The sequence below is a fragment of the Crotalus tigris genome, unplaced genomic scaffold (assembly GCF_016545835.1).
Source record: "Crotalus tigris isolate CLP2741 ecotype Arizona unplaced genomic scaffold, ASM1654583v1 scf7180000017939.2460400, whole genome shotgun sequence".
Classification (NCBI taxonomy): domain Eukaryota; kingdom Metazoa; phylum Chordata; class Lepidosauria; order Squamata; family Viperidae; genus Crotalus; species Crotalus tigris.
In genome coordinates, this window is record NW_024096731.1 from 1,728,920 (window position 1) to 1,753,939 (window position 25,020).

Below are 25,020 nucleotides of genomic sequence, written 5' to 3' on the forward strand. Positions count from 1 at the left end.
TACAGGTAGTCTCTAAGGATTAAGCCAGATACCTCAGCTTCTTGACTTAACATTTAAAATAGAAACAAAGTTCACAGCTCCATAAGAAATGATTGAAATTTTAATGCACCATCTTGTTTAAATAATTCTTTCATTCCATGTGAAATAGCTATGCAACATTGAACAGGTGCCATGCCCCTTAGGGAAAAATAAAGTTTTGTTTTATCATGAAGATTTAAGATTAGCAATGTAGAAGTGTTTACAGGCAGAAGAAAGGAAGGAAGGAAGGAAGGAAGGAAGGAAGGAAGGAAGGAAGGAAGGGAAAGAAAGAAAGAAAGAAAGAAAGAAAGAAAGAAAGAAAGAAAGAAAGAAAGAAAGAAAGAAAGAAAGAAAGAAAATTATATAGATGATATTATAAACCAGTGTTCTAGAGTTTGACTTATATATACAAATTACATAATATTTCATTGTAAGGATTGTTTATGAATTAGAAGATTTTTGAGATCTAATATTTTGTATGATTAGGGTTAGAAAGATTTTTTCATTTATTTTATTTCCAAATTTTACATTTGGTATTCCAATTTAAAATTCTGCCAAATCAAAATTTACCACAGCAAAAGTTGGAAGAAGCCACAGAAATAGATTTCATTCTGACCTTTAGATACACATATTTAAATATCAAAGTTAATAATATGAATATAATTTGCAAGGAAAAAAGTTTTAGAGAATTTTTTTGGATTTCAATATTAAAATAATATATTATGTATTCAGTTATTTTACCATCAGCATTTTTGCCTGAAATTAAGATTGTTAAACCTCACATTTCTTCAATAGGTGTTTATTAAATTTCCATAAGGATTTTTTATATCTATGTACTTTAATGATGCTATCACTTGATTTTTACTTTTTTAAAAAAGCAACATCAGAGGAGCCATTCTGCTCTATTATGTATATAATGTTTTTAAACAATCTTCCCAACTAAAGAATTCTTCAGTAGAAAGGGAATCTCTGGGCTGCAAGACATGTTTAACAACATACTCACAAACTGCATATATAGGGTTAAAAATTATAGAAATAAAAAGAATTTGAAAAGCAAAAGATATGAAAAGATGACAGAAAAAGTGAGAAGCAGTAAAAGTTAAGGAAAAAGAAAGGAAAAAACTACCTAAAGAAGTGACTTTGTTACAAAGTTACAAACATAATTATTACCATTTCTACTTCCAAAATTATATATCATGGTTCCCTTTTTCCCATAAAAATATGGGATTTTTAATCAGTAAATCCTGACTTCAGTTTTATCCATTTTTAGCAAAGGTTTCCAAACTTTTGTAAAAATTGTTCCTTCCCTAATCAGACAAGTTTAGTTTGACCACAACAGCAAGTTCTTCCATCTTCACAATCCAGTTCTTCATGGTTGGTATTTCTATATTTTTTCAATCTTTATGCTAATCTTTCAGTACTTTCTCATGAGAGTATGTAGTATTTAATTAATTCATTCAAAGGCCATAAAAATACAACTGTTCCCTTTGTTTAAAATATTTTATAATATAAACATTAATTTGCTTTTTGCTGTAAGTTACGGTAATTTTAAAATTCTTATAGTTTTCCCTTTTTGTTCTCTGTTACACACACTGTGGGTCATAGGAACATTCACCAGATGGTCCAATTAAACTGCTGCCCAAAGATCTCTTTTAGCTTTTAAGGAATAATAACCCAAAGTTAGAAAGTGAGGTTTGATTAATGTGTCCACCACTCTTGAGGCTGCAAGCCTAATCTTCCCTTGCCTCCTAGTGCTGTACTTCCAAGATGCATAGTCCCTTTGGATCTTGCAGGCTTTCTCGTGAGGAGCTGCCTTCTGGAGAATGTGTGGGCAATCTCTCCACCTTCCGCACAGTTCTTCAAACATCATCAACTACAGTAGGCATCCCAAGACTTTAATATCATAAATACTTTTAATACTTCAAAAGATCCTCAGCTTTTCTTCAGTAGCATATTGAGTGCCATTCAACCTCCAAGGCACCATATCATCGATCATTTTATTTTGTGTATCTGTGGTTTTCTTAGTAAAATACAGAAATAATTTACTTTTGCCTTTTCCTTCACAATATGTGGCGCAGCAGTTAGAGTGTAGTACTGCAGGCCACTTTAGCTGACTGTGTTCAGCAGGTCAGCGGTTCAAATCTCACCGGCTCAAGATTGACTCAGCCTTCCATCCTTCTGGGGTAGGTAAAATGAGGACCCAGATTGTTGGGGGCAATGTAATATATATATATATATATATATATATATATATATATATATATATATATATACATACACATTGCTTACTGGTGTACACCGCTTAGAGAGTGCTTGCACTTAAAGCGGTATATAAGTCTCATAAATAAATAAATGAATATGAAATTATGCCATTGGTATTGTCACTAAAGAGATTATCTACCTCCAGCAACATCATATACTGCTGTTATCCAATCCTGCAGGGGCACCTATATTGTAGGGCAGTTAAGTTGACTTTTATGCCTTGGGTGGCCCTGCTGGGAATATATTTTGTTGGTGTACATTCTTTGCTCATAGTCTTGAGAGTACCCTCCTGCTGCAATGAGACAGTAAAATAGGATTGGGGGTCAGATGACCAAGGAGAAAGCAATCTTTACAATAAAAAGAAATTGTCATGGCTCCGATAGATGAAACCCATTAAAGAACTTTAAGGCAAGAATTCTTCCATAGAGAACATTTTATTCAGGAAACAAAGTATCGGTACTACATATTTGAACCCAAAACTAGATTCCCTTTCCCCAGATACAAAGTAATAAGTTGCAAGTCCTACCCCCACAAAGCAGTCATAAATCACATTCTCCAATTAGCCCAGAGCGTGGGCTCTCTCCCCATCTCCTCAGCCTGGTCAAAATGTTATCGGTTTGTGTCCTTGAGTTCCCACAGAGCTGCATTGTTATTATGGCTAGTTGAGCTCAAACATTCACCCCATCCCCCCTTCAACATCTAATTTCTGAACAGAAGAAAAAGCATGTTAAAAGCAGAGTAAAAATGGCTGCAATTTCCATCAGTTGTCAGAGCAGGAACATACAATGTTACAGCATTGACATAAATTACAAACAGCTGAGAATATAAACTCACTTTTCAAAACAAAACATAACATTTCTCAACTCAAGGATATGTTATATATTGTTTCATTTTTCCCCAGTTTATTGTTAATCAGGCCTATAACATAACATTATCTTGTTTCTTTCTTCAAGACCTTTCATATTAAAATAGTTACTCCTATATTCTGGTATGAGGCTATTTAGATCTTAGTTGAGTGTAGGATAAAGACCATATTGGAGTAGATGATTAATCATTTTTGCATAGAGCTAATATTTCTACTTGTTTTACATTATGGATTTATTTCCTTGTCCAGAAAATGTATCGGGCCATTCATTAGCTATCATTTAACATCAATATCTATTTCTATATATCTATCTTCAAGCCCCCTTCCAGCTTTATTTCATTCTATTCTTTTCTTTTTAGGAATGTCCCTGAAAGATATTCAACATCACCATCGCAGTCTTTTGACCAATCCTGAATTAGAACAATCATGCAAAAATAGCAGTGAATAGCATAAAGCTTGGGGCCTAGTTAGTTCATCACTAAATCAGTTCCTGAAGATTTATTTGGCAAAGACTACAAGCTTTAGCACAAAATGTGGCCATATTGGGTGTAACAGCTGAGTCAATATCTGTCAAATACATATCATCTTTTAGTTTGAAATGGACTGAGGTTTAGTATGTAGTGCAAATTCTGTGATGGTGCGATCTGTGCAATACAACGTGAGTCAGTTTCAATATCTTTTTTACCTCTAGGGGAAATCTTATCTCCCACAGGATTATTACAGCATATACTCTCTAAGACCGCTGATGGCATAATGTGAGGCAAGCCAACTTAAAAGCTATGTGTAGCTTCATTGTGTTTAGATGGATAAAGATAAGGAATCTGGCCAGTAAGATAAAATAAAAACAAAAACAAGAACAACCACCTCCAGATTAGAGGGTGATCATTTAGCCAAATCCATTTGACACTTATAAGCTAGCTGTTTAATAACTAGTTTGGCTTTTTCAAACCCCAATGATAATAAAGTTTCAGGGGGAATCCAATGAAGCCAGTTAGGCTTCTACAGAACTGTACTAAGTAGACCAGGAGTGGACAACTATGACCTCTTTATGACCTGTTGACTTCAACTCCCAGAATTCCTGAGCCAGGAATTCTGGGAGTTGAAGTCCACAGATCGTAAAGGGGCCATAGGTGTCCCCCCCAGAAGTAGATTGAAATAATCAGTCAGACTAAGAACTGCTAAACCTACTAGAATATCTAAAATGTAGCCTGAATTAAAATCTTTACTGAAGGAATAAGAACTGAAGTGTGACAGTCTGGGATGTCCTCAGGTGATGGCTTGATCATCCTAATACCTTGTTTTAACTCTTTTAAAGCAGCAGTTCCCAACCTTTGTGGCTTGGCGGGGGAGAGAGGGGGAGAGAGGGGAACTGGGCTGTTTGAGCAGCTGGCCGGTGCACACATGTACAGCTCAACTTGTGTGAGTGGCAGGACGGCAGGCACACGCTCATGCAGCTCAACTTGTGCATGCCAGCCCGCCACTCACGTGGCCCAGTGGCAAATAGGCCACAGGTCAGCACTGGGCCATGGCCCCGGATGGGGAACACCTGCTTTAAATCACATATTGCAAGGGAGGCTGTCTCTGAATATTTCTTGGTTATATATTTCTCATTTTCCTGCACTGTTTAAATACTATTATTCTTGTAATGGATTTCCCTGGCTGGGTAATTTCCTCAGGTGTTCTTCTCTGGAGAAATTTTTTAAAAATATCTAGTCCTAAAATAGAGAAAATTAATCGTGTCTGGTTCTAGGTGTCTGAGTTTCCACCACTGTTCTTGTGTTTTCCAAGATAATTCTTTAGTACAATGGTTCTCAACTTTTCCTTCACCACAGCCCACCAAGACTTAATTCAATATTTAAATCATAACATTTCTTCAAGCCTTTGCAGGGGGGATGTTCTTAATACTTTTTGAAGAGTGAAGTGAGCAGAACTGCATTTACATCTATGTGGTGGGATAAATTTTGGAGTGAGTTTTATATTTTAAAAACTATATGCCTATCTTGTAATATTTGTAATATGTATTGTAGGGCAGTAAGTTAGGAGTTTTGGGAAGTAGCAAACAGCGGGGACACTGAAAACTTCACAAAGCAAACTCGCTGTTCTTTGTGTTATGCAGTGCTGTGTAGCATAGCTTTTGAAAAGCAATCAAAACTGTGTTCTTTCAATGAATGCTATGGGAGTACATGAAACTCCAGCACTACTGTACTGTAGATATTTATGGAACTGGTTAAAAGAAATATTTAATGGGAACATCTAAATAATATTTAGGAATCCAAAGAGAAAGCAGACTATAAATAAGACAAATAAAAACCGCAGATAGATTTCTCCCAACTGAAATTTGGAAAAAGAAATTGTCCATTTCTTACCGTACTATAATTCCCCACCCCCATCCCTTTGTCTGCGTATGTAGCTGTAAGATAGTACAGGGCAAAAAAATAAAAAAATAAAACCACACACATACACACCCTGTGAATAAATAATATCTTTTAATTAGTGAAATTTAAGTCAGATACATATCTTGAGAAGTAATGAGCTTCATAGAAAGAAGGCCTTATTGGATCAAAGTCAGTTTAAGATAAGGGCATCTCAAGGTCACGGAGGGAGCTGCCCAGCAGGGCCATTTGCATAAAAAATTACTGTTAGAAATAGGCCAGCAAGGCAGCCCTGGCATTTTGATCTCTTGGCCTTTGTCATGGAGATTCCTTGCAGAGAAGGGAGGAAGGCCAGTGTCCCAGATAATGATTAACTGTTTTAATGGCATTCATTCATTCATTCACTCATTCTGCACTAACTACTCATGCAGAAAAAAGGGTTATGTAAAATGACATTAGAAGAAAATCATTTGTAATCGTTGCATCGGGGCTGCACTTTGAGGAGACATTAGGAGTAAATCCGTGGCGTGGTAGGCTTATGCTTTATCTTCTGATATTTACTGAGTTTACTGGTGCATGAAAAGCTTTCAGGAAGAATAGCAGATGGGATGGACCTTTTATAGGTAATGCTATCTACTGGGTTATTACTTCTATATATTGATAGTGAAGTAATCTTCAAAATATCACTCTACAAAAATATAGATTATTTAAATGTTTTTAACAAAAAAAATATCCTATAGCAGAGCTGCTGCTATCATTTTCTACCTATTGGATCAGAAACCTTAAATGCTTTTTAAAACCTGAAATAATTAGAATATAGTGAGCTTGACAACATATTGTAAGGTTCTTTTTCTCTTTTGGCTTTTGGGCAGCTGTAGGGAGGCATGCGTAGTTAAACTGAACGGCAAGTATTCAATTTAATTTGTCTCCTTAAATCTGACCTTTTCAATTACATAAACAAAAGGAAGTGCTGGACAGACACTTTTTGAAGTCATAAAAACACACATCCTTCCTGAAACCCAAAACGCCTTGAGGATTTTTTGTGAGATTTGAAATGGAAAAAAGCTACTTTTCATAATGTTCTCATAACATCTTTTTGTTCTCATGTATTTTGCACTGGGTGCCAAAATAATATTTGGTGGAAGTGATTTTCACCAGCCATTATTACCAGTTAATTATAATAAGCAACTCTGGGAGAGAGTTCAATCTATTCAGACAGTTCAGATATGCTGATTACATTCAGAAATAGAAAGATTTCACAAATCTTGACGTTAATTGTTAAGGAATGGATATTAAACAATAGGTTTTTAATTGTCTGATTGAGATTATTTTTAGAATGTATTCATACCTGGATATAGTCCTTAGTTACCTTTTAAAAAATAAAATCAATATAAAATTGCAATTAATCTGTTTACCTCTAATTTTCACATTTTTCCATCCATTCATTTCAAGGATTGCGTAAGAGCATTAGGATAAACCTGCAAAACCCTTTCCTTCTCGAGATGTGATTTATTTTTTTCTTTTGTTTTAAGCCATGTTAGCTAAACCCAAGTTTTCTTCCTTCAGTTTCTATTGTGCAGTGAACACTAAATGTGTTTTAGTGAAGATGTTTTTAAAAAGGCTTTTTATACCAGAAAATTCAACCTATCTGTAGGTAGTGCTCTTCTCCTTGACTGTCAGGTTTCTCAAATTGTTAGAAGTGGTCAAGTTGGAAGGAGATAAAAGCAAGAATTCATCTGTGCCTTAAATCTAAATTTAGATACTTGGAGCCCGATTTCTCATACTTTGTGGTGCCTTGACCCCGTTAAAATAAATTAATTCTGTGACACTTCCCATGAATACAGGGAGTGCTCGACTTACAACAGTTTGTTTAGCAACCGTTCAGATTTGCAGCAGCACTGAAAAAAGTAACTTACGTCCAATCCTTACATTTACAACCGTTGTAGGATCCCTATGGTCATGTAATCAAAATTTGGGTGCTTGGCAACCAGCCATGTATTTACAAAGGTTGCAATGTCTTGGTGATCTTTGCAACTTTTCCAGCATGCTTCCTACAAGCAAAGTCAATAGGGGAAGCCGGATTCCTTTAAAAACCACATGATTCATTTAATAAGTACAGTGATTCGCTTAACTCTGGCAAAGAAGGTCATAAAATTGGGTGCAAGAGTCATTTAACATCTGCCTTGCCTAGCAGCAGAAATTCTAGTCCCAATTATGATTGTAAGTAAAACTAACAATTTCTAAAACATGCACACAGAGAAACTACTACACATATACTGTAAGAATAGAATGTTTAAACTTTATAAATAAAAATATTTTCATTAGAATTAAACAATAAAAAATAATCAAATTTACAACCACTTCTCAGTGAGTTTTCAATTTTATATAAGTCCTGAAATCTGGATATTGTTTTTGAGAGAGTCATTCTAAGCTCTCATTCCACATATATTTTGAATTGATATTTGCTCCTTATAGTAGAAACTTTAGAAAATCCTGCCTTGTAATATCATACATTGGGCTTCTGGCAATCTGTAGAATGTGAATCTAAGAGGAATACATTTTTATACTTCTGTATGTTTTTTAGATTGTTTTTAATCCTGTATTTATTATTCTTATAAATAACTCAAGGCAGCAAATTATCTAATATTCCTTCCTCATCCTGTTTTTCCCACAACCAGCTTACTTGTGAAGTAAGTTGGGCTAAGAGAAAGTGACTGGCTATAGTCACCCAGCTGTCTTTTATGGCTAAGGTGAGAATAGAACACATAATCCCCTGGTTTCTAGCATGGTACCTTAACCACTAGACCAGTGGTTCTCAACCTTTCTAATGCCGCGACCCCATAATACAGTTCCCCATGTTGTGGTGACCCCCAACCACTTATACATCACTGGGTGCCAGGGGCGTGGCCAAAGAAAAGGGGGGAAAATGGCGGACAGCCTTGCTTGGCGACCCCCGTGAAATGGTCATTCGACCCCAAATGGGGTCCCGACCCACAGGTTGAGAACCACTGCACTAGACCAAACTGGCTCTCTATTTTTCTCACATTTTGCTATATCTCTATGTATATATTTATGGATGGATGGATATAGATATACAGAGATACAGATATAAGAGCAGTGGTGACGCAGTGGTTACAAGGCAGTATTGCAGGCTAATTCTGCCAATTGCCAGCAGCTTGATCCTCACCGGCTCTATGATGGTCATATTGGGTATCACATTAGAATTTATATACTATCTATCTTTAGTTCCATACACATATTTTATCTCACATTCCTCCCAGCAATTCTGCTTTCACTTTTAAGTTCCTCTCAGCAGGAAAGTATTTTTATGAACTTGGTAATCAAGTGGCAGATAGCAAAATGAATTGCAATTAATCCAAGAACATAACAAAAGTTAATGCATGGCTATTTTGGGGATTGACTTAGAAGTATTCCTTTATTTTTGTTGTGTAAAGAATGGTTTTTAATGTGCTACCTGTTATCACATAGTTACCAATAGGTTTCTTATGAGACACTTTTCATTTTATCTGAATTGGGGTATGGATTATAATTGATACAACTAAGTCTGCAATGATACAGACATCTGCATAGATTTAAGACACGTTGAATATGGGGGTATGTATAATATAACTGCAATACATTTTTCCCAATAAGTAACAGGTATAATTCCACTGCTGTTTATTGGAAGGTGAAACTATATTGTTTTAATTTAGTTCATTTTAACTGGAATTTTATTAAATTTCATTGCTGCCATTTTTTTTTCTTTCTGTTTCAGACTAGACCAGGACCACTCAAGAAGGCTGATTCTTATTCTGTGCAACCTGCTTCAGCATACTGTTACAACTGTGGAGAGAAAGGCCACTATGGATTTGTAAGTCTCTTAATGTTATTAATGAACAATAAATATTTGCTGGGTTACTTTACTTTCTGATAAGGTCCATATTTGTCTCTCAACTACTATATAACAAATTGCATATCCCATACTTATTAAAAAAAATCTGCAAATGATCTAGAAAAAACCAAATTCATGTATTCCCGATCATCCTTCATATAATTTAAACCCAAAACATATAAAGTTGGATATAGGGTTGAAGTAGACAGTTTTAAATAACTGCTATAAGAAAATAACTGAATCAATAATATTGGGATTGATAAACGAGTTTTATTAAAAAGTTCATGCAGTTTAAGTCCAAAACATATAAAAATGCACTTTATACCAGGGGTCCCCAACCCCCGGTCCATGGACTGGTACTGGGCCACAGCATGCCAGCAACCGGGCTGCACAAACAAGCAAAGCCCCATCTGTGGGATGCAGGCAGCATACAAAAGCATGCCCCTCCGGTCCGCGGAAAAATCTCTCTCCACATAACTAGTCCCTGTGCCCAAAAGGTTGAGGACCTCTGCTTTATACCACATAAAGAAGTTGGCTGTAACTGATCTAAATAAATAACAGTATCATAGCAAATATAGGAAGGCCATTAAATATTGGAGAATATCAAGTTTTTGCCATCTGGATTTCAGCAGAAATAAGTATAAATTTGATTAAGAACTATCAAGTCATTTTAAATGCCTATCACATACAGAGATCTTTTCCGTAAATACTAAACATGTGTGGGTTTTTTTCAGTACACAAATACACATATACACTATACTAGAGTAAGTTTGGTCTAGTGACTAAGGCAGCAGACTAGAAATTGGGAGACGGTGAGTTCTAGTCCCATCTTAGCACGAAAGCTGGCTGGGTGACCTTGGGCCAGCCACACACACTCAGCCCAACCCACCTCACAAGGTGGTTGTTGTGGGGGAAAAGGAGGAGAAAGGAATGTTGGATGTAGCAATATCAATAGCACTTAGTTTTATATGCCTTCTCATAGTGTGTTATAGCATTCTCTGAGTGATTTCCAACATCAGCATATATCTGGGTCCTCAGTTTACTGACCTTGGGAGGATAGAGGGCTGAGTCAACCTTGAGCCTACCAGGATTGAACTTCAGACTATGGGCAGAGTTAATCTGCAATACCACATTTTAACCACTGCACCACAAGGGCTCAGTTATTTTACAAATAACTCAAGGCGGATATGCTTACCACCTTGACTTATTTGTAAAAATAATAAAAGGCAGGATATAAATAAATAATCGTTTTTATGATTTGAAGAAAGTCAGGAAGACCATTTATTGCATAGAGATGGGAGTCTTCGATAGATGATAAGAATATAAATAGAGCTTTTGAACAGAACTGTGGTTGGGATATCAATAAATTTCATCGGGGGGGGGAGTAAAAATAAAATAGCAAAAGGAAGACATTTATTATGATAACTGTCCTGTACATTATTGTATAAAACAAGTTACAGCCCATTGATTGCTGTAAAAAGAGCATAGTTTAGTAACATAGTTTAAAAATGGAAATGTTGTTTAAAATTTCCTGGAATTTATATGGATTTATAATAAAATATATTACGTGTGATTTGTGCAGAATTCCCTGTTTTAGAATTCTTTCTAGAAATAGTTGGAATTATTCTACCATATTTAATATCTTAAGCTTCAGGGAGTGTCTGGCTGATCAGATGCGAGAAAAAATTATGAGAAACTGAATGACCTAATGGAGCATGTTAACATTTCATTGACTTCATTGAGATTTTACAAGAACCTGTCATTTCTCAAAGACAGTGATATCACATCACAATTTTAATTGTCACCAACCTGTTATAAAAGAGAATTCAGAATCAGTGGGCATGTGAAAATGATACTAACCAATAAATTTGTTAATAAATGCAGTGAAGAATTTGATTAAGAAAAAGTCAGCAGTTAAGAGTGGTCTACTCTAGGTTAACTAATACAGAGGTTTCCTGTATCTGTTAAGGCTTGCTGGTATAATTTAGTGACCAAGTAATTTTAATGAATTGGAACTATCTTAAGAACAGTATATTCATTTTAATGAATTGGAACTATCCTAAGAGCAGTATATTAATTAAATCATCTGGAGTCAATGATGGGTAGATATCTGCCTTAATGTAACATCATGTTCTGAAGCAAGAGATATACAGTTCTCCAGACAAATCACTATTTTCATAACAGGAACAGATCTTGCATTTTTCAATTCTTCTTTGAATAGCAGGAATGAGAAACTATGAAGACATTGCAGCTTGTGTTATAGACATTAACACAATCCTCAGGAATTCATTCATTCATTCATTCATTCATTCATTCATTCATTCATTCATTCATTCATTCATTCATATTCTTTATTGCAGTTAATGGCCAGCCTGTGAAACATAATGAATATGTTAGTTTAGAAATCTGAAAATATTAGCATTAGTAGAAGCAAAAAACAAGCTACTAAGCCATATTGTTCTAGGAAACTGGGAGCTGAAAAGCAACCTAAAGGATTAGCAATCAAAAGTGAATGATGCTGTGAATCTTTTTCCTCTAAAATGTGTTCATACAAGCAGTGCTTTTTTTGAAAGAAAAAAAAGGGTGCCGGAACTCACACATGTTATACAACCCACCTTGCCTAACCTACAAGGTTCCATCTAAAAATGGTGCCGTAACTCCGTTCTGGGCATTCTATGAGAAAAAAAGCCCTGAATACAAGAATCTAAGTTGGAGGACTCATCCCAATGCTAGTTAAATCTTAGTAGTCACATTTGTGCCCACATCTGCAAATTGCAGGACCCCAAAAGAACAAAACAAAGCAGAGACTTTGTAGCTCTGCCTAGCATTCATATTCCACACTGTCAGTCAGATACAACTTTTCTCAGGTGTGTTGATAAGAGCCTGAGATTTCTATCCTGTGTGTTTTACCTGTGGCGCTAAGGAACATCTCCAGAGTATTTAAAAATACAAAGCATGTGGCAGTAGTGGCAGTTGACTTAGACGAGACAGGTCTGGGAAGTGCATGTCATACACTATTCAGATTATTATTCAATAGATCCATGTTAAAACGAGTAGGAGTGGCTATTTTTAGAGGCCTCTACTTTTTTTTATCCACTAGGGCTTTACTGTCAAGTTACTAAGGGAAAGGCCATCTTCTTGGAATATTTGTCTTTACAGCATCTCCAGAAACTTTGGAGGAGTATATTCCACAGCAATCAAGGATTATTTATCCTTATTTAATAGCTATGGATGAGAGAAGTCTTTATTTCTTCCCTGAAAGTATTCTTTATCATGATGATTTAGGCACATGGGTTATACATCTAAGCAGAGCTCACTCAGAATCTTCTCAAGCTTATAAAAATGTCTTGCCAAAAATCATGGGCCTGTGTTCTTTTGAGATCTGAACATAACTGTACTCTCCTTTTCCAAATAGTAACTGAGAAGTCATTCCCTTTCACTTTCATTGAGATCAGTATATGTTTTTAGTTTTTTTTGGGTCCATCCTAGACCCTGTGAATTTTTCAAAATGGATTGTTGCAGACATCAGGTTGTGTTATGAGCTAAGCAACGAAAAGTGCCCTCTTTTGATCTGTGGCCACTTTGCAAGAGCTAGGATTCCACGTGCACCCTTTCTACATTAGATTTTCCTTTCATAATTATGTAGGACAACTTCCTATCTGTATCTAGCATAATCGTATGGATTTTGATTCTCAGAAGGATGTAGCTTTTAGAGCTGCAGTCCTTTGCATTGTACTTTATGAGCACTAAGCCCCTCTAGATAATAGGCCAGCTATTCACCCATGAGTGTATGATCACAGAGACCACAGTGAAGAACTGATTACTTATCTGTAACTGAAGTTTTTTGAGTAGTTATCTATGAGTTCACTCAACCCTCCCCCCTACCTTCTTTTGTTCTGGGTGACCTCAATATTTCTCTTAGAATTCACTATATTGGTTTCAGGCATGGAGGGGATTTAGGGAAAGCTGCACCTAGTCATGTGTGGTATGCAGAGAGCTGCACTTCAGCCAAGACATTCCATATACTTTCGAAGTTTCAGAACAAAGTTTTCTTCAAGATATATTGTGTGTGGATTGGCAGATGATCTCCTCAGTTACATTAAATAACCAATTGTTTCAAATCAGATTTATAAATTGGGAAAGGCTATTTCATCTCTCTCTCTCTCTCTCTCTCTCTCTCTCTCTCTCTCTCTCTCTCTCTCTCTCTCTCTCTCTCTCTCTCTCTCTCTCCCTCCCTCCCTCCCTCCCTCCGTCTGTCTTTCTCTGTGAGAGAGAGAGAGAGAGAGGCTGACTGAAAATGCTACAGAAATCTGTAGGGTATGGAAGCTATAAGGATGTAGATAGAGAGACACAAAATCCAATAGAGGAAAGTTTAAATAGCTCAGGATTGAATTGTGGGATTCTTTGTTCTCTCTGAGCTTGTTTGCTTGCAGATGTTTCACTACCTGACTAGGTACCATCATCAGTGCTACTGAGTGTGAAAACTAAGTGTGAAGTTTGTTCCCTGTTTATATACAGTAGCAGGTCTCACCAGTATTGATGGGGTGTATGGTTTTCTCCTTGATTGTTCCTTCATTAGAGTATTGTTTTCTGATTGCCTGGCATTAGCAGATACAACATTAGATTATATTCTACTAACATGGAGATAGATGTTTATTAGTAAGTATCAAGGAATATAAGCCAGTGTGACTGTTGATAGAATTAAGATTCTCCCCAAAGAACTGGCCCATGATTTGGAGACCTTTCTGAACTCAGGGTTTTTTGAAACAGCGGTAGAAAGCCATATTCAGGGATCCTTCACCCTTATCTGGCTGATATGCAATTTCATCCCTATCTGGACCAACCTATCTATCTACCTGCCGGCAACAATAACCTATGCCCTGCAATAACTTTGGGGTACTTTTGAAGATGATTCAGAACTTGTAACTGGTCCAGAATGTAATGATCATTTACCAGGCTATTGCAAGGTAAAATCTATATTTAGATTACTAAGTATTATGATAGATTACCAGTAGGTTTCTGGGTCCAGTTCAGTCTGTGGTCATCCTTTAAGAAACCTTATGAGCCACTAGCATAGATATGTGACTGTGATACTAAAAAAAAATTCTGCCTATCTAATACAGTCAAAAAAAGAGGCCTATTATGATCTCCATCCTGTCTACCAGAATTTGTGGACCAGGACAAAACAATAGGCCTTTTCAGTAATAGCCTCCAAATTCTGGAGTATTATGTAGCTAACTTTTCATTCATTTAAAAAAATCCTTTTATTCTCACAAATCTTTGGCCAATAATATGATTATCGTGCAGTTATTTATTGTATTAAAAGAATATTTTGTAACATTTTAATTTTCATTACTGGCGCTGCCCAGAATCCTTGTGATTACAGCAATGAGCAAATATTGTTAAATAAATGAATAACACTCCAATATGATTAAACCATTATTTCCTACAAAAGCAAAAAAAAAAAAATATTCATTGTGACTTCTTTATCTGCTGCTCTAAAATTGTAATCTTTAGATGAAAGATAATGCTACCAGTGTAAAGTGAGATGAACTGCATATAAATTTAATAAAATAAGTAAGTAAGTAAAATACCTGGATTTCTTGACTAAAGTGAGTTTTTACTTTCATCCCGTATATTTGAATTCCGGAGCCTCCAAGACAAGTTTCTTGCAAAACTGAGGCAGCTGTAGATAGAACAAGATGTGGTTTGGAGAGATTTCTTTTGCTCTGTACAAGTCAAAATCAACAAAAGATCATAGAAAGGAGTCATTGTATTATAGAAAGTTTCACTCTCTCCTTTGGATTTGTTCCAGGTTTGAATATTTTTCTCATAGGCAAGAAAGATAGCCTAGGAATTTTGTTGCTACACCGTACCAAAACTTACTGCTAAGACTCCCTTGGTCCTAAAGGAAGCATAATATGTCTACTGATGATACTATATGGGAAGAAAGTACAACTTTTTGGCCATTAATTATAGACCTATCTGAAATGCAGCTCAGATTTGACATGTAGTTGATTTTGTTTTCAGGCTTTCCAATGAATTAATACAGGTAATTCTCAACTTAAGATCATAATTGGAACCATTGCTAGGCATGGCAGTTGTTAAGTGAGTCACAATATTGTGACCTTTTGTGCCAGTGTGGTTAAGCAAATCACTGCTGTTGTTAAATGAATCACAAAGTCATTAAACAAATCCTGCTGCCTCAGCAACTTTGCTTGAAGGAAACCAGCTGGGAAGGTTGCAAATGGTGATCACATGATCCCGGGATGTTGCAGCTGTTGTAAAATACATGCCAGTTGCTAAGCAACATTTTGAACACATGTCTGTAGGAATGCTGCAGTGTTCATAAGCGTGAGGATTGGACATAAGTAACTTTTTCCAGTGCCATTTTAACTTTGAATAGTCACTAAACGAATAGTTGTAACTTCAGGATTATGTGAATTTATAGGAAAAATGAATCTAGATTAATCTATACCGTAGCTATGTTCAGTCACTTGCACCTTAAATTTGTAGTGATATTTCATGCAGGTGACATTTGCAATTATAATCTATATAATCTTGCCCCTCTTCTTTTGGGATAAACCAGCAGGTTCAGTATGCATTTTTAGAGAAAACGGATCGTTTTACTACCAATGGAAAAGCTATTGGGTCAATTCCTTTCATTTGTTTCTTTTGAGTTTGCATTAACCAGAGGTATGAAAATAATTTAAAATCTGATTTGCAGGAATGCTCAGGGAAGCGAATGTTTGGAGGAATATTTCTTTCTTACCCCTTTATCTGTTACTATGACAATAAATATGATATCAAGAAGAGCCTCCAGAGAGCAAAGAAAAAAGTGCAAGGTATGATATATATATTTAGTGATCTTGTTCTTTTTTAAAAAAAATTCTTAGCCAGCTATTATGTTTACTGCCTCTTTTAACTTAATTAGATTAAGATGGGTAACTTTGCCAGAAGGCTTCATATGGTCCCTAGTACCCCCACCTGCAGCCCCCCAGTAACCCAAGATCATGCCAAAATTTAGTGACAAAATAGTCAATGTCTGGTGGCACAATAAATAAAGGTAGAATAAGAATAAGTTGCCTCTGACTAATTTCTGTTTTTATTTCTACCTTTTAAACCTTCCAAACTCAATGCGAACCTCAGTCATTTTTCTTGCAAATTTTGAGGGCATAACCTTGAGCTGTTTGGTGAGAATTTTAAGGATGGAAATGGAAGAGTTTCAGATGCCAAATGTTCCAATTTGTACCAAAAAAAATCCATCACAGATCCATTAAAAATGCAAATAAATAAACACAATTGTACAATTGTTATACTGATTTTTGTAACAGACACTCAGGACTTCCGAAAGGTCAGAAGGCCAAACTGCAAAGTCCAGTTCCTCATAGACTGTAACCTCTAAAAAAACAATATTTCATGTGTGTACTATCTGATCTCGATGTTCTAGGTGGCGAACAATCTCATAAAATAAAAACATCAACATTAACAAAAAGATTTGAGAAGGAACCCCCTCTCAGTGTATCAAAACGTAGACTGAAATTAGAATTAAAGCTGACCAAATCACTGTAGAAAAGGTTGAAAGGATCACGCACCTCGGTTCTAATTTACATGAAAGCTGGGACATGACCACTGAAGTAAAAATAAGGATAGAGAAAGCTCAAACAGCATTCTTCAAAATGAAAAAGGTCTTCTGCAGTCACGACATAAGCCTAAAATTGAAAATCAGGCTTATCAGATGTTATATTTTTTCTATCCTGCTCTATGGAGTAGAGAGTTGGTCTCTGACAGAAGGCCACCTGAAGAGACTAGTAGCATTTGAAATGTGGATTTACAGGCAGCTGTTACGTATAAGCTGGGTTGACAAGATCAGAAATGAGGTGATAAGCCGCCTGGGAAAGCCAAGGGAAATCAACAAAACAATTAAAAAACGAAAGTTAGAATATTTCGGACATGTGATGCGACACCTAGAAAAATATGGCATACTCCATTTAATCCTACAGGGATTGAAGGCAAACGAGGTACAGGCAGAAGAAGAACATCGTGGCTTCAAAATCTAAGGGACTGGTTTGGACAAAACTCAGCAGCACTTTTTCGTGCGGCTGCTGATAAAAACAGGATCGCCAACATGATCGCCAACATCCGATAACGGATATGGCACAAGAAGAAGAAATCACTGTAGAAAGGGTATTCCAAAATGTGGGGGTAGCTATCAAAAAAAGCACACTTTCAGTGTCAATCTTGTAAGAATAGATCATATAGTTGTGGGAATTGATCATGGTTGAGTTGGGTGAACAGACAGATGAATACGAGTGAAGGCAGTCCCTTAAATAGTTAAACCAGAACTATTTAGGGCCTTAATGATGACAACCAGCATCGTGAATTGCATCTGGAAACAAACTGGCAACCAGCTCAGCTCCTGAAGAAGCAGGGTCACCCAGGTGTACCAGGTTATATGTATCTTCCCCAGCTATTGATTCCAAAATTTCTTCAAGAGCAGCCCCAAGATGAATACATTACAGCAATGGAAAGAGGAGATGACTAGGATATGAGCGATTATAAGCAAGACTTCCCAATCCAGGTATGTCCACAAATGGTGGGTGGATATAAAAAGGATGCAAAAGCTTCCCAACCACAAAACCTCCAGATTGTGAACTACCTCTGAATGGGGGAAGACATCTTTGTTCATTACCACAGCCATTCTGTCTTGGAGATATTCAGCCTGAATCTGTTCTTCTAGGGATTGAGTCAGAACTTCTGTCACATTGCATGTATGCCTCAGGGCCCAAATATATGGCTATCAGTTTTTGAATGCCGGAGTATCATCAGCAGGAACAGCTGTATTTATTAAAGCTTTGGTTCAATATATCTGTACAATTGTTATACTGGGTACTGTTGGCTGCTATGGTGATTGTGCCCATCAGGGACAAAGATGCTAAGAGAGGAGGAAATATATTTTATATGCTTTCCCCTGCCCAAGATGAAGTCCAACTTCCTTCTTCATAGCGGTCCTTCAGATAGGGTTTGTTGATCATCTTTCCCCAATAGGAAATTAGTTACTTTAAAAAGAGCTGCTAGGTGGCATTTGGCAAATGCAATCAAGACAGCAAAATATCTCCTTTCTGCTATTTGAATCAAACTGTGTAGACTCAAATATCATCCAGTCAGACTTGTGATGGGTGGTCTTCCAGCAGTACTTATTGATATCTCCTGCTTCATCTCCTTAAGCTTCTTAATATATCAAGGATCTGCAGTGAACCTGTGAAAAGGAAAATTTTTTAGCTTGTTTGTAGGTTGTCTCCTCTCAGGATTGTCAATCATGACTTTCAAAAATAAAGTTAAATTTGTCCAACATTTGCTTAAAATATGTGTTTGCATTTTATCAAGGATTACTTGATTTCAAAGGTATTCTAATTTCTAATTATTTTATTGGAAGATTTATCCAGTTTTGATTTGAGGTTTCATACTCTTGAGATCAAACATATAGGTTTAGCAAAATGTTATAGACTGGAATTGCCATGGGTGTTTCATCAGTTTTAGGAGACTTGTTCCATTATCAGTCTGCTGGTCAGTGTGCTTTTTACAAATTACGTCTAAAATTGATAGATATGCAAGTCTTTATTATTTTGTTACATTTATTTAATTGCAAACAGGATATAGATTGATTTTTCTAAATCTAGATATTAGGGAGGTAACAAATACAGTGTTCTGTATTTTAAGTGAAGTATCATCAAGTGTTTTTATTTTGCAGAACTTCAGAAAGCTGGCCTTCTACCAAAGACTCTAAAAAGACCACATACAGATTATGATCAAGAAGAACACAAACATAAGAAAAAGAGGAACGTTTGGAAGGAGCATGGCAAGAGGGGAGATCACAACAATCTAAGGAAAAAATCTCTTGCAGATCTAATCAAAGAAAGGAAGCGTAAGAAGGAAGCTCAAAACAATTATGCGATAGAAGAGTGCTTTCCTAGAGGTGGCCACAGGAATGCACATAAGAGGTGCAAAAGGAAAACTCATCATCATCAGAGTGTTGGCTTTCTGGCAGATGGCAAAACTGAAAATCAACAAATTTCTATGGGGTCAGCAAAAAGGCAGAAGAGAAAGAAAAAGCAGAGGAGCCACACAAACAACAGTTACACCAGGGATGAAAGTTTATTTCTTATCAAACAGAAGAAAAAGAAAACCACACCGAAAGCCAGCTTGATCTGAGATGGAGATTTATTCCTTCCACAAAATGCAGACTAGGCTATCACAGCACAAAGAGTGTATCAGTAACCATTCCATAAGGAGAGCATCTTGGTTTGTAATGACAAGTTATTTATGCATTAGAAATACATTATTTGTTAAATGTTTTTACAATTCCTGGAATATTGGATGAAATATAGAGGTAGGAGGTGGGGAGTGATAAGATGAAAGCAATTTAAAAAAAATACATATCCTCAGTTGCATACACTCTTTTTGTAAATCTATGTCTCAAAATACTTCTGCTTAATGCATATAGTTTATTTGCATGCAGACAAATTGACAGGTGACCTAGGTATGGATACAAAAATAAATGGAGGTAGCGATTTCACCTGTTTAATAGAAGGGACAAAAAAAGGGAGGAGCAAGTGATTTGGGTTTACAGGCCTTAGGAAGGCCTAGTGGTATCTTGTTTCCTCTGTTGATTTGTTTTGAAAAATGTACGGAATAAATTTAAGCAACAGAAGGATGTTCGTTCAAGAAATGTTATTTGCTTCCTAATTTATTTTCCTGACAGAGTGTTTCAGGAGGTGGCCATCTTACGCCACATTCTTAGATATGATTATCCTCAAATTTGTCATAGACGTAGCACTATAATTTGACTTGACAGGCCAGGTAAGTCTTTGTTCAAGTGAGAAAGCGTAAAATGCATTGAAGTCTAATTTTTAAAGTATATAATCCCAGATGGCTTTTTTAAGGTTCTAAGAAATAAATTATTTTATAACTCATTTTATTAAAGTTAGGTATTTTGGTACTTTGAATTACAATTCAAAATTTATGTTGGAAAAATATTGCTATGTCTAAGGGGAAAGTAACCATTTGGATGCCCGATTTTTTTTTTGTTTGTTTGTTTTTTCTTCAAAATCAACTATTTCATCTTCTTTCTTTAATACTGTCGATTCATGTGACCTCCAGTGAGACTTCGGCTTCCCAAACATGCTGCTTTTTTCACTCGTTAATTTCTATGTCCAAAAGATGTATTTTACATAGGGGATTGATTATTAAACATTAAAATGTTATTTTTATACTGAGTCTGTTTTTTTTAGCATGTTAAAATAACAAGTACATCAAGATACGATGAGTGCAGTACTGCAGGCCACTTTAGCTGACTGTGTTCAGCAGGTCAGTGGTTCAAATCTCACGGGCTCAAGGTTGACTCAGCCTTCCATCCTTCCGGGGTAGGTAAAATGAGGACCCAGATTGTTGGGGGCAATGTAAATATATATATACATTGCTTACTGGTGTACTCCGCTTAGAGAGTGCTTGCACTTAAAGCGGTATATAAGTCTCATAAATAAATAAAATAAAAATAAATAAACATACCACCTTTGTCAGGCACAAGAAATCAGGAACCAAGATTGTTCAAATGAGTACAAGTCTAATCCATGCTAGCTCATTACAAGAATTTGAACTACTAAAGATCAAGGCAAATTGGCAGTAGATGAGCGTGGGGCTGGACTTAGATCTCTTGCGGGTCTGAAGGGACTCCAAAATTGATGAACGTGATTGACTCCACTCTTGGACTCAACCTGATCATCTCCTATATCAGGGATCTTCAAACTTGGCCCTTTTATGACTTGTGGACTTCAACTCCCAGAATTTCTCAGCCAGCATGCCTGTCCTACATCCTTAATACTATTGCCCGGAACATCTAATGAGTAACCCAGCCACACTACAGTCTGAGTTAACAGGACTTGGTATATAAATAAAATTGCAATTGTAAGTACGCCATAGGAAATTTACAAAAGAAAGATGCTCTGTAGGAATAATAATGTAAATGTTCTCTTTTGCGAGGTGGAAGTGAAATTAAAAAATTATAGATGAAAGGATCCGGCTTTGCAATTAATGCTTGAGAAATAATTCAGCTGAGCACAAATAATTGGCAGGACAGCATTACACTACCCAATAGTGAAACATGAATAGCCACATGCAGAACAGAATGAAGGGAAATCCAGTTGAATATAAAGAAGTGATATCATCAAGGTAGGATGATGAATTGCATCATAAAGTGAATATGGGACACTTTACGATTCTAATAAAAAAAATAGAATAATCCTTTACAGGTCTGCTTTTGGTCACTATCTGTTTTTATCTATTCAAATCAATATTATCCCACTAACGCAGGGGTCTTCAAACTTGGCCCTTTTATGACTCGTGGACTTCAACTCCCAGAATTCCTCAGCCAAGAATTCTGGGAGTTGAAGTCCACGAGTCATAAAAGGGCCAAGATTCAAGACGCCTGCACTAGAGCATTAGAAATGAGTATGAATACGTTTGTCTTTTTAAAACTCTCAGTGTTTACCTTGAAGGTGTCTGAGTTTAAGTCCTTATCTCTGGAAGAAAGCATTGCAGAGATGCACTCAAAGTCTGACTGCAAGTATATCAGAAGAGAAGAAACGGGCAGAGCCTGGGATCTAGAATTCTTTCCAATCCTATTACTAGCAGTGGCCTTAGCAGCCGTAAGTATTTTCTTCAGTATTACGGAGTAGCACATTGCATCAGCACAGTATATGTTTCTGCTTCCTTGTCTTCATCTGTCTATATCAGTGGTTCTCAACCTGTGGGTCGGGACCCCATTTGGGGTCGAACAACCATTTCACGGGGGTCACCAAACAATGCACTCCGCCATTTTTTCCCCTTTTCCTTAGCTGTGCTACTCCCTTTTATTCTATTGGCTTTTGAAAGCCAGTAGAATAGACTCTCTTGAATACAGTCTAATTCTATTGGCTTTCAAAAGCCAATAGGAATTGTCCAGGCTGTCTCTGCCCTGCTTAGCCCGCCAAAAGTCCCATTCTGCAAACGGTGCTGCACCAGTTGAGTAGTCCTCGACTTATGACCGGTTGAGTAGTCCTCGACTTATGACCGGTTGAGGTTCGCGGCATTAAAAAGGTTGAGAACCACTGGTCTATATGATCCTATACACAGGGAAGCACATATTCTCCTCTGGATGTGTGACCAAAAGGGGAGATGGGAGCTTAGACTAAGACCAGTTGGCAGCACCCTCCACAACCCCAGTTCTGTTCTAGCTCACTTTCAAATTCAGCCTTTTGTTGATTTCTCTCTCCTCCTCCTCTCCCTGTGGTCCTGTTCTTTTTTCAGAGTGAAGGTCAGAAGGATAGATATACTGCTCCTTTTGTATATTTTCTTAGTAGAATAACAGAATTGAAAGGGATTTTGGAGGTCTTCTAGTCCAACCCTCTGCTCAAGCAGAAGATCCTGTACCATGTCAGAGAAATGGCTGTCCAATCTCTTCTTTAAAACCTCCAGTGATGGAGCACCTACAACTTCGGCTGATTAATTGTTCTCTATCAGGAAGTTTCTCCTTAGTTCTACGTTGCTTCTTTCTTTGATTAGTTTCCATCCATTGCTTCTTGTTCCGCCTTCAAGTGCTTTGGAGAATAGGTTGACCCCCTCCTCTTTGTGGCAACTCCTGAGATATTGGAACACTGCTGTCATGTCACCCCTAGTCCTTCTCTTCATTAAACTAGACATACCCAGTTCCTGCAACCTTTCTTCATATATTTTAACCTCCTGTCCTCTAATCGCCTTTGTTGTTTTGTTTCAACATCTTCCTAATACTTTATTAAGTTGGAAAAAAATAAAAAAAGCCTGCTGCTGAAGTAGGAAGAAGGAATGATAAGGTTTTGCAGAAGGGAATTGTTTGAACTATGGTATGTGTGTTTGTGGGAGAGGAGAGCCTTCCTTCTCATTTTCTCCCCTTTTTTATTCATTTAAAGGATAGCAAGAAGCAATTTTAGCCTTGCTGTAAAAGAGTCAAGTAGCATCACCTCATTGATGATGATACCTAATTGGTGCAAGAAAACAAGCATACTCAGAGAGCATCAAGGACCACACAGCATCAGTTTCCCAACTTCAAGCTTCACAAATTGGTTTGCAATTCTTTTGTGGGCAGATTTCCAATCCCAGCTGAAAACCTGGCACAAATCTAATGCAAAAGTCCAAAAATGAGCATTTTTTCTTGTTCTCTAATTTTTAGTCTCAGAACAACACTAAGCATATCTTCATTAGTTATGATATATGCTTAATATATATGTGTGCCAAGCTATATATACCCTTCTTGTTTCTAAATGCTAGAATTACCATTTAGATCAGTGGTTCTCAACCTTTTTAATGCTGTGACCCAAACCAGTCATAAGTCGAGGACTACCCAACCAGTCGTAAGTTGAGGACTACCCAACCGGTCGTAAGTCGAGGACTTTCCCTGCCCGGGAGTGCCGCGCATGCATGGTGCCGCCCCCTGCGCCGGCCGAGGCGAAACTGGCAAGGGGCAGTGACGGCGCAGGGCGACCACCGGCTGGGCCACCAGCTGGCTCAGCCCAAGGGAGGTAACGCACCCGCCAGGCCCCATGTGCGCCAGCAACCCTCCCTGCGCCCACCGGCCTCCCACCTCTGGCCCTTTTTTACTTACATTTTTAGTAGTTGCTTAGCCTTCACTGCAGACAACTTGCAGAACCGTTTGCAGACTGGGGCTTTTGGCGGGCTCAGCAGGGCAGAGACAGCCTGGACAATTCCTATTGGCTTTTGAAAGCCAATAGAATTAGACTCTATTCAAGAGAGTCTATTCTATTGGCTTTCAAAAGCCAATAGAATAAAAGGGAGTAGCACAGCTAAGGAAAAGGGGAAAAAAATGGCGGACTGCATTGTTTGGCGACCCCCATGAAATGGTCGTTGAACCCAAATGGGGTCCCGACCCACAGGTTGAGAACCACTGATTTAGATTTTTAAGAAGGGATTACAGAATTTAGTGGTCATTTTCCATGTCTCACAATTAGAGCAAAATACAAATAACTTTATTGCGGTCATTAACCAGCAGACACAACTAGGGCAATCAGCATCTGGCCTAGATCTAGCTGATGACTATTGGACAGGTAATACCTTGGATTTTCTTTCTCCTACCATATTACCTTCCAACACAGCCCCATTGCCAGTTGCATTTACATGTTAGGTTCCATGCTGTTTTTTCTCTTCAGTGAGTCTTCTTTCAGCTCTTGAGCTTGAAGATCGCATGGATTTTAACCTTGCTTAAGAACAGACAAACTTCCAAGTAGTCCCAAACTATCCCAACTCACTAATCACTCTTTATTAGAATTAGGAACAATAGAAAGAGTTAATAGAAAGCTGTTAGATTGTCTATATGGATGCAGAGACGCACAAAGAGTCATTGAGATGCTATGGTGGTGGAAGGCGGGCTCATTACAATCTACTCCAATCACAAATGACACCAGATGACACACATCCAATCTTTGGAAGTCTGGGTAAAAGTATATAAATATTATAAACTCCCAAAGTTTGTCCATAATCACATGAAGCATTAGGAATATTAAAACAAAAAGATCTGAAGGCCA

General features: G+C 37.1%; 1 protein-coding gene across 2 annotated transcripts in view; it reads left to right on the top strand.

The window, feature by feature from the left end:
• The window catches only part of ZCCHC7 (zinc finger CCHC-type containing 7), a 152,283-nt gene extending 131,604 nt beyond the window's left edge, over nt 1-20,679 (top strand). For both annotated transcript variants that reach the window (XM_039344816.1, XM_039344817.1), the window contains 3 exons: nt 9,293-9,388; nt 16,137-16,254; nt 19,161-20,679. In XM_039344816.1, coding sequence (XP_039200750.1) covers nt 9,293-9,388; nt 16,137-16,254; nt 19,161-19,621 — 675 coding nt within the window. In that variant the 3' untranslated portion in view covers nt 19,622-20,679. The remainder of the gene's footprint in view (nt 1-9,292; nt 9,389-16,136; nt 16,255-19,160) is intronic.
• The last annotated feature ends 4,341 nt before the right edge of the window (nt 20,680-25,020 follow it).